The sequence below is a fragment of the Hippoglossus stenolepis genome, chromosome 14 (genome assembly GCF_022539355.2).
Source record: "Hippoglossus stenolepis isolate QCI-W04-F060 chromosome 14, HSTE1.2, whole genome shotgun sequence".
Taxonomy (NCBI): Eukaryota; Metazoa; Chordata; class Actinopteri; order Pleuronectiformes; family Pleuronectidae; genus Hippoglossus; species Hippoglossus stenolepis.
The window spans coordinates 14,732,710-14,748,676 of record NC_061496.1 but is presented as its reverse complement, the minus strand read 5'-3'; the positions used below and the strand labels follow the sequence as shown (position 1 = coordinate 14,748,676).

Here is a 15,967-nt window from a genome sequence, read left to right as displayed (position 1 = left end):
TTGGTTTACTCTTGTTGTTTATTTTCTTAAAACAATTTCTGTGATCATTTCTTTCCATGTTCTTCTCGTGATCTGAACTTTTGAGTTTTAGATTAAAATCTCTAAAACAGACCAACTCACACCAGTGTGCGTGTATAGACAGTCAATAAATAAACTATGCCGCAAAGTAATATTCTGCATATTAAGCAATGTTGATGACAATAATAAAACATGTATCAGGTTCAGATAAACCTCCGTAAAATGACTGAGATAAAAAGTAAATGAACAATATTTCTAAACTCATTGGGACCAAAAGCTGATATTCAAATGGTCTGATCAACCCCTGTAAAAATTTCAAGTAACATTTCCATCACCGCCGTTACACACTGTTCACACCACAAAGCCACATCATGTTCCCGACAAGCCAAATTAAAGGCTTATTGAAACATTAAGTGTGCATTGAAATAATTCCACAAAAATATTCAGATGCAGTAAAATGTTCAAAAATGGCACAAAATAAATCTGTGCTGATACAAGTGTAACTTCTGACATGCAAATACCAACACATGACGTATGACCTTATTCAAACATAAAAAAAAACAATTCAGGAGAGCAGACATGAAAAATGTGTGAAATCCAGTATGACATACACTGCACAACCACTGATACCGTGTTCTACACTTTTTCATCTCGACACTGTGAGGACTGAAACCATGCAGGTGGAGAAGAGCAGCCACACTGCACATGATATCTGTCTCTGTCTGGCATGAACACGTCTCCTGCGACGCCACAGACGTCCGCAGGCTGAGCCTCGCTGATTTTTTCTATTAGTGCTGGACCTGCTCTGATGTCTGGCCCCTTCTGAGAGACCTAGACGGACACATGTTGTATCTGAGTGTGTGTGTGTGTGTGTGTGTGTGTGTGTGTGTGTAGGGAGGGGGGTCTCTCTCTCTCTCTGTCTGTCTCTCCTTCTAGGGGAGAAAGAAGTTGATCCTCTGGGGTATGGACTTGCATCCCTGGGCTGAGAACAGTCTCTCCTCTTTAGGGACATACAGCATCGCCTTGGCCACCTCGTCCAGCGTAGCTTCGTCTGTCTCTAGACCTCGGGCTGCGTAGGCGTCCCGTGCACAGAGCTTCACGTGGCGGTACTCCAGAGGCATGAAGGGCACGTAGAAGTCGATCAGGTGGCCGGACATCATCTCGCTCTGTGCAAACCCACCTAAAAGAGAACCGCACAGAAGAAACTTATCACAAAGCTCCACCAATCCATATTTTGTATTAGGTAGAAATGACTAGCTTTAGTGCTAAAGCATAACTACTAACACTGATCCCACAACGAATCATCACCCCCATGTGCAGCTCTGTGCAGCTTCAAGCTAATTGTTTTGGTCCAGCACAACAGTTGAGTGAATTTAATTATAACTCACCCCTATCGCTCATGTAATACAGACATGCAGCTCACAGAGCTGAAGTAAAAACTGCTGCACACCTTGAGATTCCATCGTTTCAGTTCGTAGTCGATGCTCCAGGTCTTCCATACCAATGTCTTCTCGATTTTGACCTGAGTGCCAGAAGTCCAGTGCTACATCATTGATCGTTGCCCCACCAATATTACTGTAGAGACAACAGAAACAGCAAAAAACATGAAGGGGAGGAGAGTTTGTTATGTAATTCATTACTGCTGTTTGTTTATTTGTTCGTTTATCAGCCAGATTATCCAATATCAACTGAGCATTTCTCCACAAAACTTAGTGGAAGGATTGACAAAGAGGTGGGTCCAGGTATTTGTTTCAGATATTTTATGGGCATTTTGCCTTTCAAGAGGGAAATTGGGAGAGAGAATGGGGAAGACACACAGCAAAGGGCCTGGTCAGAACCGAACCTGCAGCTGCTGCAGGAGGAGAGGTTGCTTATGATATTTTCACAAATTGGATCTTGATCAAAAAAATCTGCCACATTTGAGGAACTGCTGTCTATGAGTGTGTGAAGGTTGGTTCAGTTTGATTGGATTTAAGGGGGAATGCTTGGCCTTGGCAGGTTTTCCTCTGAAAGCAAGTCCTTATTTCAGTGAACTGTAGTTAACAAATAAATAATGAAAATTCAACATGAGTGTTACGATTAGAGTTTTAATGATCCTGAGCCTCTCCTAAATCATATCACTAGAGTGAAAAATTGATTTCTATGATTGATTTAAAAGATTACCCATCACCATAAATTAGACATAAAATATGAAAAATTCCATAAAGAGAGCGAATGGAGACAGAGGAGGAAACATCCTTCATCACAGATGAGCTCTCAGAATATCTGGGCCAGAGGCACGATACACTGTGGGTGTCTGACCCAGCTTCAACAGCAGTAAAGGACCAACCTGAGGAAGAGGAAGAGGGCTCTGCGGTAGGTAACCCCATCCACGTTGTCATAGTGATCCATGTAGGGCTTGATGGCATCGATGAGGCCTGGGTGAAGCTTCTCAGCCTCGTCGAAGATGAACAGAGTCTGAGGGCAACGCAACACCATGTCCCTGATGGCTTCTCGAAGCTGTCCCTGAATACAGAGAGAAAGGCAAAACTACGGCGTGAAAACTCTCCAACATCTCTAAATATTACAAAAGAACATGAAGACAAAATTTATGTTTTTTTTTTTGTCTGGCAGAAGTGTTTTTAGTTAATTGATAGGTGAAATTTTAGTTTCAAACTTACAAAGTTTTTAATTACAGCTGCTATAGTCGCCAGATCATCTAAAAGATAATCATTAATGCTAAATTAAATACTGCTGAAAAGGGATTTTTTAAAAACAAGATGTCTTTGCATTCTGCTACTTTACGTTCAGCCGAAAATAAAATGTCTTTTATGTAAAAAACACGTAAAAACATTAAACACATTAAATTGTATTATGTAAGAATTCTGTTCTGTTGCACGTCAGTGATGAGGGAAAAAACAAGTTCATTAAAAGTAAATTGTAATTTAGATTTTTATCACTAATATTATTAAACTACAACATCTGTTATCCTTTATGATAGAGACCTTCTCGAGACATTCTTATAAAAGTGTGTCAACATAATTTTGAAATCTAATGCAGCGATTGTGTAAGAATGTGTCTAGCACCGATAACCTGGTTTTATAAATGCCAGGGTCCAAAATAGTAGTCAGAACACGTAGGATCAATGTCTGATTATGGTGGTTATCTTTCATACGCTAAATTACAAAACTTAAACTAAACATTTAACTATGCGATTTCCAGCATGTTCCTGGCACAGAAGTGGGGCTCTGTATGTCTCACCTTGTACGTGTCCACCAGTCTGGCATGTGGGAAGTGGAACGGGGCAATGAACAGCCGGACACACTCACTCTTCACCCCGTCACGATACAGGTTATCAGCAATGATCCGGGCCACGAAGTTCTTGCCTGTGCCAGACCAGCCATGAAAGGAGAGGGTGAGCGGCTTGTTGGACTCTGGGTTGTTGATAAAACCCTGGATGGCTTTCAGGACCACGGACTGAGCCAGGTGCTGCCCGTGGAGCTTCGTCTGAAGGTCCCTTGCCAGACCTGTGCCATGTGTGCACAAAAAGATAAGAGGAAGCTTCTGACTGACAGTGATAGAGAAAAACTAATCTAAGCAATGGAGCAGTGTTCAGCCTAAGTACTTGTATTTTACAGTATGCATGTATATGAATGGGTTTCCTCAGAATAAATGATGCACCAGCCAATCATTTTCTGATTGGTTGCTGCTGGAGAATTACATTTAAATGTACTACTACTACTACTACTACTTTCTCCAGTTGTTTCATTTTTGGCCATTTTTATTCCTTTATTACAATGACACTGTGACCCAAGAGTACTCAGCAGTCGTTACTACATTATTACATGAGTACGCAGAAGTCAGAACTACATTATTACACGTACACTCTGTAATCTTTACAACACTATTAAGAGAGTATTCAATACCCATCGGTTAGATCACAACCACCTTAAATCTCGAACCTCCCAACTACACTCCTGTAAAGTTTAGTGACTGTATCTTGTGTGGTTGTTACTCTATAGCACTGACAGACAAACAAGCAGACAGACAGACAGACAGACAGACGGTTGTTGAACTTGTTTTTTAAAATATTTTAAATGAATGACACCTGTATCATTAAAAAGATGTGTTTAATATTACAGCTTCCTCACCTCATCACCTGCATGCGTGTTCTGCGCAGGCTTAAAAGGGGTTGGTGGCGCTACTCTATGTAAAATAATAATGACATAATAATTCTTATTATCATTATACCACGACTTGGTTGAATTTCCTATTGTGACGCATTCTGTAAAACTTGGAAAAATTCTCAACACTAACTCCACTGTGTGAAAAGGTGCCCACCCCCAAATTTCTAATCTCCCCCCAACGTAGAGCAGTCTAGGTCCGGGCCTGGCTGCATTGAGCACTACCTGTGATGTTGTTGGTTATCCTGCAGTCTCCAGACTCACAGCACTGGCCCAGGCTACAGTACCACTGATGCAGCAGGCTGATGTAGTCCTGAGGGAAACCTGTCCACAGGTCCCGGCTGGGAACTGTTCACACAAACAGAACCACACCATAAATCAGCTTTTTACTCCTGACGAGCTGATGGAGCACGTTGAACACAAATGCTGTCGTTGTGTGGCAGCTGCAGATATGATCCTGTCTCCCTGTGCCTGTGTCCTACCCGCAGGTCCTACCTTGCTGTGTAGCATCTTCCTGGTTGGGCTGACACTCCCCCTCCCAGATGTTACAGTAAATGTAATTGAAATAGTAGCTGGACACGTTGGAGATGCTGTCGAGGTGGAAGAAGTCGGCCCGTGCGGACAGAGCCCCGAGCAGAGGCAGCAGCCACCGCACCAACATCGGGGAAGAGGCAGGTCGCACCGGAAGCCTCCTCGGTGTCTCCGCTTGTCATCAGCGGGGATGTGTTGGTCTGCAGGCGGCCTCATGCAGCCTGATCTGAGGGGGAGGAGGGGGCTGCTTCCTCCTCCCCCAGTTGGACCAGGGAGCGGGGGAGGGGCGCTCGTTTAATCAATGTGTGCGGCGCTTGCGGGCGGGAGCTCTCCAAACATAGAAAACAGCCCTTAACTACCCGCCCTCACGGATTTACTGAAATGAAATGCGCATATTCGGCAGGAAGGCAACTCGACTGACTGGTTCTGTTTTTGAGAGTAGATCTCAAACAGCCTGGTTCCGGAAGTAAAAGTCCCATTCTGATTATATAGTGTTGTACGGTGGCCGAGAGAGCTCAACGCACTGCAAATTAACAAAACACATGCAAAAAAAACAACTTAATCAATTTGACGACACGTGGGCTGCAAAATAATGTCCCAAAGCACGCAAATACAGAAAAGCGCCGCAAATAACGAAAACGACACCGGAAATGTTTCCTGGGGACCCAAAAAAGTGATGAACCTGCCTGTAGTTCGGTGCTGTGTGAAGTTATTGAAGTGTGCTACTCGTCAGTGGTGATGGAACTTCACAAAGAATCACAAACATTATTTGATAACAACTAGAAATATTGTCTTATTTATGACAGATTTATATCATCAACATTAATCTTATGTCACTTGCCCCGCCCCTTTTTCATGTGATTTGACATGACCCAATGTCCCAGATCACCCAAATACCCCGACTAAGATAAATCGCAAACTAAATATGGCAATTACAGTATAAGGAAGGAACAAGAAGGGAATACTTGGGTGAAAGCAAATTAAGTATAATGGAATGAATTAGAAAGATTTGTAAGAAAACAGAAATAAAACACTGAACACTTGGAGGGGTAGTATGGTTCTCAGCAAGCTCTTCTATTAAGTTAGCTGGAGTTTCATCCAGTAATACTGCAGTTTTTTTAGAGATGAGGAAAATCCCCACAACAGGGTCGGATTCAATTAAAATAATTCAATCCGATTAAAATAATTACTTTATGTCATATGTATTAATTCACAATCAAGCTGTTAATACGTTAATATGGGGACATTTAAAAAATAACACATCGATTAAAAAGAGCAGATAAAACACAAATTAAGATCTTGACAGTCCAGCTCCTTATTCCAGTCTTTAGTTCGTCAGCCTCTTTTAAACTGTCATTTTTTAACGGGCAAGTTCTACCTTCCTTCTCTCCATGAGCAGGTTTTGTCCAACTCTGGCACCTCCTCTTCGTCCCTCATCCTCTTCTTGGGGAATGAACATTGGTTGAGTTGGAGGGGGCAGCTTCTGACTTTTTGTGGCCTCTCACAAGGTCCGTCCTTTTCTGAGGCTCATGTTGCTCTTCTTTGTCGAGGGGTTGCCATTGGATGTGGGATCGTGTCTCTTTCTCATCCTCTGGCACCTGATTGGGCCCGTTTGCCCACTTGTGCCTTTTCGAGTGGCTGCCAGTCGTTCACTCCTTCTGACCTTGGCTTGGGAGTCTTCTGGTCTGTGATGTGGATAAGAAAATAATTTAACTCTTGATCTTAAAGCAGTGATTTGACATTTCTAAAAATGCACATTCTAAACTGCACTTGGCTGCAGATCCATAGTCAATTAGAGGGTTCTGTTCTTCCCTCTGCTTCACCACTTCTAATCCTGATGACATCACACAGGGGTCTAAAATGCCAAAGACTATAACATTCACATCACTTCTGTGCACTTGTAAATAAACATAGTAAAATCGTGAATCAAGTCTCTCCTGATTGAACTTCTACAGTATACAATGATCAAGACAGGAAGATATTTCAAACACTCACCTGTTGCCACGCTTTGCATTCATTTTTGAATGCTTCTCATCTCTCATCCCAGCAGGGCTGCCCTCCTTGGCTGGGCTGGCAGTGCTGCTGGAGGAGTCCTCGTTCAGGGACATTTGCAGGATCACCTGGTCTCCATGTCCTCCATCTTCAGAGCTCTGATCCTGGCAGATGTCCATCAGATCCTTACATGACTTCACACTGGAAGACAAATTAAACTGCTGAGCCAAACACCTTAATCACCTTCTATCTCTTATATTTTTTACCCATGTCCAACAGCACAGACTTACACAGACCATCTAAGCACAAACTTACTAGAGGCTGTTTTTGTATGAACCCTGAAGGTGGCTCATGGTGATGAACGGATGCTGGAGAATCTGCTGGGGGTAATTCTTCTATACTGACTCATCATCAGCATCTGTGTCATTAGGTCCAAAAAGCACTGCAGGTCACAGTATTCAGCTTGGACGTCTTCTTCCCAGAGCGGATGAGTCCCCTTTAACAAGATGAGGAAAACCAACATTGTTACTTGTCCTCGTGTTTGGATTATGAAAACGTTGTGCTGTTATAAATTCATCCAGGCTGTTGATCACAAACGAGAATTGAAACTATTGACTGAAATGAAGAATTGTTTCATTGAGATAGTTTGCTCCAAAGGCAGTGGATGGCACAGGTGAAAGAAACGCAGACTGAAGGAAAGACACCATAATTAGTGAGCTAGTGGAGCCAGCTAAGTGGTTGTAAACTACTTTTTTACTTCAAATTTGGCTTGTATCCATTTTCTTGGCCAGAACGCATGAGGTAGGAAGTTTCCTTCATGTTCTGGATCTCTAATTGCAAATGCAAATTGCCTCATCTGTTGAGAAAACACAACATTGTGAGAGTTAGTTAACTTCAAGTTTACATTGTTGATCATGTACATCAGGTGCACTTCTATTACTGAGACATATGGATGAAGTGTCTCTGGTTTGTCTCATTAGTAAAATAGTAGAAATCAGTGAACTTCGACTGGAAACTCTTTCACTATAATAATAAAGTGTGTGGATTTAAAAATACACAAACATCACGGCAGAACTGTACGTGTTTGTTGTGTTTTAAGTGCAGATACTGACCAATTCATTCTCATTAGAGACTGGGAACAGTGGTCTACCCGTAGACAGCTCAGCAGCAATACAGCTGAGAGACCATACGTCGATAGCCCCACTGAAAGGCTCTTTATACAGAATCTCAGGAGATCTTAGGATAAGAAACACAAACATATTACTGAGGTTTTAAAATGTACTAAACTCCTTGTTACTGTCAATATGTTACTCTGAGACATAAACCTGACATGCCAGCGTACAGGACTTGTCTAATTAATTACAGCAAACACAGCTGTCCCAGGTATACAGATGTGCTGTCAGTTACTTACCTGTACCACAAGGTCTGGAGGGGTTCACCGATCAGTTCCTCAGGATCATCCAAGGCTAAACCAAAGTCAATGACTTTAACTTTGAGTGGCTTCCTGACATGATCCACCAACATGATGTTATGGCTTCAAATCTGCATGAATGATCCCTGCGCTGTTCAGAAAGTCCAAGGATGTAGCCAGCTGAAATCATGAAAAACATAATAATAATCATGAGCTACAGAGTTATTTTCTCAACAACTATAACAGACACATTTTAGCGACCAAAGCAGTTAGTGTAAGAGCTTGAGTTTAAAAAACAAACCTACTGTAGAATGGGGCGGATCTGCTTCAGCTGAAGGTGTTGACCCGGGCTGACCTGCTTGAATTTCTGCAGATCCATATCCAGGTGCTCAAACACAAGACAGTAATGTCCCTTGTAGGTGAATGACTCGTTGAATCTGACGATGTTGAGCCTGTCTGAGTGGAGCGCCTTCATGGTTTGAAGGGTGACCTCCTCTTCCTTGGCGCAGTCAATGTCTTCCATGCTTTTGATCATTTTTAAAGCCACCGTTTCATCGGTGGTCACATTCCTGCATTGGATGACCACAGACGCCATTGCCCAGGATTGTCTGTGCCTGGTACTGTGTAGTGGGGGAGGGGATCAGGTCTCCTACATGGATTTCTAACAGACTGTTTTGAGACATGGTGACAGAATAGTTCTCCTGTTGATTTTTCACACTTGTCAGGAGAATAGAAAAGAAGGAAGTTAGACACAAAGCCACGTATGCTCTCACAAAGCCTTACAGCCAGTTCCTGTCAGCCAGGTAGGTAGCATAAGAGTTTACAGACAGTTCATCAAGGGTTAGGGTTAGGCTCAGTCGTTTTATTCTTGAAAATCCACAAATACTAAAAGTACTGCTTAAATCAAAGACACTTTACAGACCGATAAATATTGTGTGTCTATATACCTCTCACTGTAAGGTTCTAGAATTCTAGAGAACCTCATTATCATATAGCTTTAATGTCTAATTGGTTTAAAGCCACATTTGTCTACATGTCTTTGTAGTGATTTCTTTTCTTTTATGTGAATTTTCTTTCTTCTTTTCTTTTCATCATGATTCTTTAATTTGAATCTTTGTCAACATCATGATTTACACAGTAGATGGCGGTAATGCACCTTGACGTTGGTTGCCACCCGCCAATAAACTAAACAAAGAAGAAGAAGAAGCTCATCATTTGTTATTGTGTGTTGGGACCTAGTGTTTGTTGAACAATAGTTGGGCCTACATGTGTAGCCACAGCCTGCTACCACATGTCTTCCTTGTTCTAGAGACAAAGGAGAGCCTCCAGAACTCAGTCTCCCAGGGCAACGTGGTCTCATGAGACGGTTCGTAAGATATCTTACGAAAAGTAATGTACAAATTTACGTAGAGAATCCTACGAAATGCACAGCGCTACAAACGACAAGTGCGCCTGCGCAGACCTCTGCATCGATATTCTCAAGCAAGATGGCGGAGATTGCTGTATTCTTGGTGGAAAATGCTATATTTTAGGAATGTTTCTTAATAAAAATGCGTTTTGATGATATTTATGTTATGATGATATGTGTGTTTCATATGATGATATGTGTGTTTCAGTTTCAATATTTTCATTCAGTGAACCTATACGATGTTTGGTTTGTTAGTTATTACGAAGATTTTTCACGTTTCTGTCGTATCTAAGGTGGTTGCTATGGACGCTTTTGTCGCTCCTTGCCGTCAAACCGGAATACTTTGTAAATTGCCCCGTTAATATCTTTCCATATACTGCAAGGCATCAGTAGAAGAAGGACACGAAAGATGTGTATTGAATCAGGACAAAATGCCTGTTTATTTTCCTCCCCTCGTCAATTCCTCGCTCCGCAGTACATAACCACTTCCGTTGCTTGTAACAGGAACACACACCAACTTCCACATTAAAGCAACTAAATAAAATAGCTTACAATAATAACATTTCATTGATGAACTAGTCCTTACCTAATCGATTATTTAATATCGTGACGTTAGTTTTTTTAATTTTCCATTCACTTCCGTAACACGAACGACCAGTGCGCCTGCGCATAGCTCTGAAAAACGGACGTTACATCATTCCCCTTCGCCCCCTGCCTCAGTAAGTCTTATAACTTATTTATATCGCAAATTCTAATACTTATTTTTACCATTAAACCTATCCATTTTGTTAACAACGTATTCTTTGTTTGAAGAATTTTAACTGATCAAAGTTTTGCAAAGTTGCTAATGTAATCAGGGTAACATGTAAACCTGTACGGTTTGAAGACTCAACATTACATAGCTAGGCTAATATGCTAACTTTAAAAAGCTTTCTTTTGACCATACTCTCATCGCTAATTTTACTGTTTTACCTAATTCCAACCTCAACCCAGTCTTTTAAGAGCCAACATCTGTCTGTCGTTCTCTCTCTCTGTGTGATTCAGTGTGTCTCGTATTTGCTGAGAGAAAATTGCTTGTGATTGTTGTGAAATATTGCACAATAAGCAAGGTAGGCCATAATTAAGAGTGGGTATCTTCTAACTCGAACAGAAGTGTTTACATCTCAATACAAACTAAACTTCCTCTCCTCACTCTTCTACAAATGCAAATAAATTTCTCTTGAGCCAAGGCACACACGTTGGCTTGGTATGAAATATTGAAACATTGTATTTATTATTTTATCAGGGACCATGCACAATAACACATCATACATTTTAATTGCGCTATTTCCAAGAGTACATTTAATATACTGTACTGTGAACGCTGTCATAATGTCTGTCTATGTTTTGTTGTCATATACTATGACAACTGAAATAGTAACCTGACCAAATTTGAGTAAATGACATGTACAAAACAGACTTGGTCCAGAAAGATAAACAGGAAAGAGATCCCCAGACAAGGGCAGTTCCATTGGGAACTAAGAAGATTAGTCGTGATTGACATTGACACTGCAATGAAATGTTGGCATTCTTCACATTAAACTTTCTCTTCTTAGCGAAACGGGTCCGATCATCCAATCCCAGTGTTCCTGAGGGGATTTCTGTACAGATGCCCGATGACCAAGAGGAAGGACTTGGTAAGTCAGCATGAAGTCATGAACAACATTGTTGATAAAACGAAGGCAGAATACAAATAATGCAAAAGAATATTTACAATTAGATTTTCATGTTCAATGTTGGAGTTGCTGCCAGTATTGTATGCGTATTAATACTGTCATACACCAAGGATGACTTTGTAAATTCAAAGAGAGAAAGATTTAAAAGAAATAAACACATTTGGATGATAACTCTGTAATTCTATATATCTGGTCCAAGGGGTTGTAGTTTTCTTCTAATATGGTTTCTGATCATAAAATGTATAATGATTCAATGAGGGATCAAAGCTCACTGTAGACTGTATCCACCCAGAGTTGGTGTCGTGAGATCATGAAAAGTAACCAAAAATATTTAATAAAGACTACACTAGCACAAACAAAACATTTTGTGGACTAACCTGACAAGAGGCTTTCATAAAGTGTGCGTACTGCTTTCATCGACGCGTTTTCTGTGACTACCTCCAGGCCACTGAGGCAGTCACAGGACACACAGTCCTTCTTCTTTGTTCCAAAAAGAAGACCAGGGTGCAACCCTGCCATCTTGAATTTGTGAACCTGAAAACAAATCGGGAACATAATCAAAATGGATTAACTATTAAAAACAAAAAGCATTATATTGTTAGTAGCTCCATATCCTTATTGTGCCAATTGACCATGGCCCTGATCTGGTCAAACAGTATGGCCTATAACCTGTCCACCTTATAGTATTAAAAAGATGCCAAACAAAGTTCATTGAGAGTCAAGTTTGCTTAGAAGGAGTAGGAAAAACAAGTTTTGGAGGTATCCAAATTTTGTCAGATTAGCAAAGCAAAATGACTTTAAACTTTACAGACATCCTTGCTATTATAGTACAAAGTTTAGTTTGATGGAAATCAGAGAGAGACATAAAAAATGTATTACTCCCTGTTTACTATTTTTCCAAAATTCTGGTCTAGTGGTCATACAGTGTGGCCTTTGAACTATCAAAGTGAGATATTTGAAGTTTTTGTGCCAATTTTCTGGGCAGTAAATTTCGTAAGAAATGGGGCTATGACCTTGGGAGGGTAGAAAAAACAATGACTAACAATTTTATATGTTGTATTGTACGATTGTACGATTTGAGCATGAATGTTTGACATATATGTCACCTGAATTTCTTACTTCTTTGTATTTACAGTGTTTTCGTACAAGAAATATAGCACTTCACCAAGGCATCTAAAGTTAATCTCTATACCTTTTTTACTTTGCTTTTAATCTGTGATTTATTTATGTAATAAGTGTCTTTTAACTGCTATAATGTTACCTTGTTGTTATTGTTTTTACTGTCAGTGTTTTTACCATGCAAAATGCCTTTGAGTACATTTTAAAAGTACTATACAAATAAAACGTATTATAATTATTACTATTATACATTCATTCGACCGGGATATGTAGCTAGTGTGAAGAGTCAGCAGACTACAGGTAGTGAAGAGCTTACCAGAATCCGGGCAGCATCGATTAACTTGGAGGTATTACCTCCCTTTTTTAACTTTTCCCCCCATTCCTTGTCTGCCCTTTCCTTTGCTTTTTTTACAGTTTTTTTCATTGGTTGTTGGGCTCCACAAAGGTAGCATATCTTGCATGCAACACGTATATGCTGCATGCAAGATATGCAGGTTTTAATAGTCGAGCCAGGCATTTCAACTGAAAGGGAAATGAGAAACAAATATTAGAGTTCATCCATCAGAGGCCATATTATCTTATAATAAATTAGTCTTTCAATAACTATAGTGTCCTCCTAATAGTGATCAATTGGTCATGAGTGAACAGTTTGTCAAGATTGTCAGAATAACATTACCTTCTTGGTGTGCAAAGGAAGATGTAGGTATCTGAGGGAAAACAGACAAAACTTAGGTTGCTATAAAACACCTATTAACTAATTAACACTTATTAACAATTTGCAGCTGCAAATAGTGAACAGGATACAGGATCATATTACCGTAGGTTCGGTTTATTGGTGAGTGGAAACCTATGTCAAGGCGCGTTACAGAATATTACCCTAGTTCTTCCAAAGAAACTTTAAGCATTTTCTGATAAGCATTTGATTTAACTAACTACTCCTAAACAATTGCATATGGATAACATATTTTTCCACATTTGTTGATTATTATCATCATTATTATTTTTATTATTATTATTATTAGAGTATCTTTTAGATCGAGGACAGCCATTCTACCTGTACATAGTTACTTAACAAGTATAAGAACATCCCTGTGTGAGAATCCTTGACTCTAAGATTCTTCCTGGACTTTGCAGACATATTACTTCTGCTAGTCAATACCACAAAATGTGTGGCCTGAACTTTGAATGGAGGTCAGTTGTTCCCACAGATGTTGTGTCATTAAACTAAAATCACATTAAAAAAAATATTTATATATTATAGATGTGTCCTGATATTAGCAGTTCTGGACTGATATAGAACTAACATTACTGAACTTTTATCGCATTGATAAATAATTTTCAAAGAACTGAGTTTTGCTTTAAGTATAATTAGTAGTTAAAGATAAACGATTTACTTACTTTTCTATTATGAGTGACCTCTGGGCGAATGACGCATTCTCACTCGTTTGCATTCTCAGTCGGTAGAGTTGACCCCACACAACATCTACAGCGCCATCCCGCGACATTTTGACGAAGTAAAATCTGTACTATCGTTTCGAATAGTAGATGGGAATCATTGCTAATTTGCAGAATAAAAATATGCACTTTGTTTGCTCTCACATTGTCTCCTCTTTAGCTAAGTCCCGTTGTGCCTTATCCCAGCTCTCCCCTCTCTTCTTCTGGGACGGTCGTACCATTCTCTGCTGTTTTCAGCCATTCGGCGTCCTGACTCGGTAGTCAGAAGAAAACCTCTACAACTCAGGGAGGTGAATAATTCCAGGCGGGAATTTCGGCAGTACAATGACCAGACGTCCCGGTTTACTGATCTAGATATCTATAAAACACGAAAATGTTTTCAAATTTCACTACCTAATTTCCCCGGTTTCAATCAGAATCAAAATAACAATTACATATAGCATTACATATGTTTCCAGTGCTTACATGGGGGGTTAGCAGGTTCTGGCGTTCTTTTAGTTACGTAACCCTATTAAACGAAAAAGTAAACAAAACACCATGTGATGTTCCGTTGTCACGGCTATGGCTAGCCTATGAGCTTGCATCTCTCTCTGACAGGACCTGTCAGTGTGATACTAGTTGGCAGGCAAGCCTGTCAATCACTCATTTTCATGCCCCTTGCTAGCCAATGGCCTTGAGGCTGAACAGACCAACACGCCTATGCTAGCGGTTAGCTGTAATGCTAAGGAGAAGTTTTTCAAAGAGCTCCAGGACGCTCACTCATTCCATCCCAAAGTACCCGTCAACGGCATGCGCATCGATAAAACAATGGTCCCGGTTTGGGAGTTTTAAACTGTGGTTGCCTTATATGTGAGTGCCGGCCTATGGTGGCAGCGAGGGAAGCGTCCATAGCAACAACCATAACAACTAAATAAATCCGATAAAAGAAAACTAACAACAAAATATCATACAAACCATCTGAAAGAAGATTATGAAAATAAATATAACATTTTCTGCTTCAAAGTTGATCAAAAACGCATTTAAACGATGAAAATATTTAATTTCCCATAAAGAATAAAATGAATGTCCGCCATGTTTTTTGTTTTCACGAAGAGAGAGAAGCGCATAGGTCACGTGTCCCCAGCCTCCTGACTCACGATTACGTGGAATTCATACGAATTCTAGTGCATTACTTTTCGTAGCATTTCCTACGAAATTTTGATGAGACCAGCCTGCTTGGTTTGCACTCGTTCCATCGACGTGCTCTCCAGACTTTCCTTCTCACGTCCTTCACCACAATCCAGTCTCCTGGTTCCAGATCATGCAGTTCCCTGTCTATGGATTTCGGTAGGGCATCCTTCACCTGCCTGTGGATATTAAAGAGTACAGGGGACAGGTTTACACAATATCTACCAGTTCGTTTTTCAATGTGCTGTTGTCTCCTTCCACTGTTTGTTTCTTTCCACTGCCCCGCCACTGGCGGGATGATAGGCACGATGTTGCCTCGTGTCGATACCCAGATACTCACCAGCATCCTTAAAGCTGTGCTTACAAATGGGGTACCATCAGTGGACATCTTTTTGGAATTTCCCAACGTAGAATGAGTTCTCCGAGCAGTTCCGCGTCCGGTGTAAACCCGGCGTAACGAGTGGGGGGGCTCTGTGTGTTTGTGCCAGTGTTACAGTAGTGCTGAACACTGCGGAAGTCTTCCACACTGCTGGCTGTGTGGCGTTGACACAAATTCCAGCTCACGCACGGGAGAGCGAGCGGTCGCGCCCGAGCAACTGCTGCAGCCTCCCAGTCCCAACGATCCAGACAAATGCCACATGTGAGTGAATCGCGGGCTGACCAGCGCGGAGAAATGCTCGTCCCGTGTGAACAGCCAGGCGGCTGCGTGCTTGGGAACGGCGCTGCGCTGCCTCGCAGCCTCGCAGTCAGTGGTGATGGAACTTCGCAAAGAATCACAAATTAAGATCTTGACAGTCCAGTTCGGTCTCCTTATTCCAGTCTTTAGTTCGTCAGCCTCTTTTAAACTGTCATTTTTTAACGGGCAAGTTCTACCTTCCTTCTCTCCATGAGCAGGTTTTGTCCAACTCTGGCACCTCCTCTTCGTCCCTCATCCTCTTCTTGGGGAATGAACATTGGTTGAGTTGGAGGGGGCAGCTTCTGACTTTTT

General features: G+C 41.0%; 1 protein-coding gene across 1 annotated transcript; it reads right to left on the bottom strand.

Moving 5' to 3' along the window:
* On the bottom strand, positions 1-5,191 carry tor3a (torsin family 3, member A). Its single transcript, XM_035176975.2, has 6 exons — positions 4,677-5,191; positions 4,407-4,529; positions 3,259-3,524; positions 2,348-2,523; positions 1,469-1,593; positions 1-1,198 (listed from the first exon to the last, which is right to left on the bottom strand). The coding sequence occupies exons 1-6, from the start codon at positions 4,840-4,842 to the stop codon at positions 951-953; spliced, it is 1,104 nt and encodes a 367-aa protein (XP_035032866.1). The 5' UTR covers positions 4,843-5,191; the 3' UTR covers positions 1-950.
* Between the last annotated feature and the right edge of the window lie 10,776 nt (positions 5,192-15,967).

What these genes read in the sequence shown, in the direction of transcription:
- tor3a (XM_035176975.2), bottom strand. Translation starts at nt 4,842, where the DNA reads ATGTTGGTGCGGTGGCTGCTGCCTCTGCTCGGGGCTCTGTCCGCACGG. An exon ending in GGAAGATGCTACACAGCAAG is followed by an intron (nt 4,530 to 4,676) that starts GTAGGACCTGCG and finishes TTGTGTGAACAG; the next exon opens with TTCCCAGCCGGGACCTGTGG. An exon ending in GACTGGTGGACACGTACAAG is followed by an intron (nt 2,524 to 3,258) that starts GTGAGACATACA and finishes CTCTGTATTCAG; the next exon opens with GGACAGCTTCGAGAAGCCAT.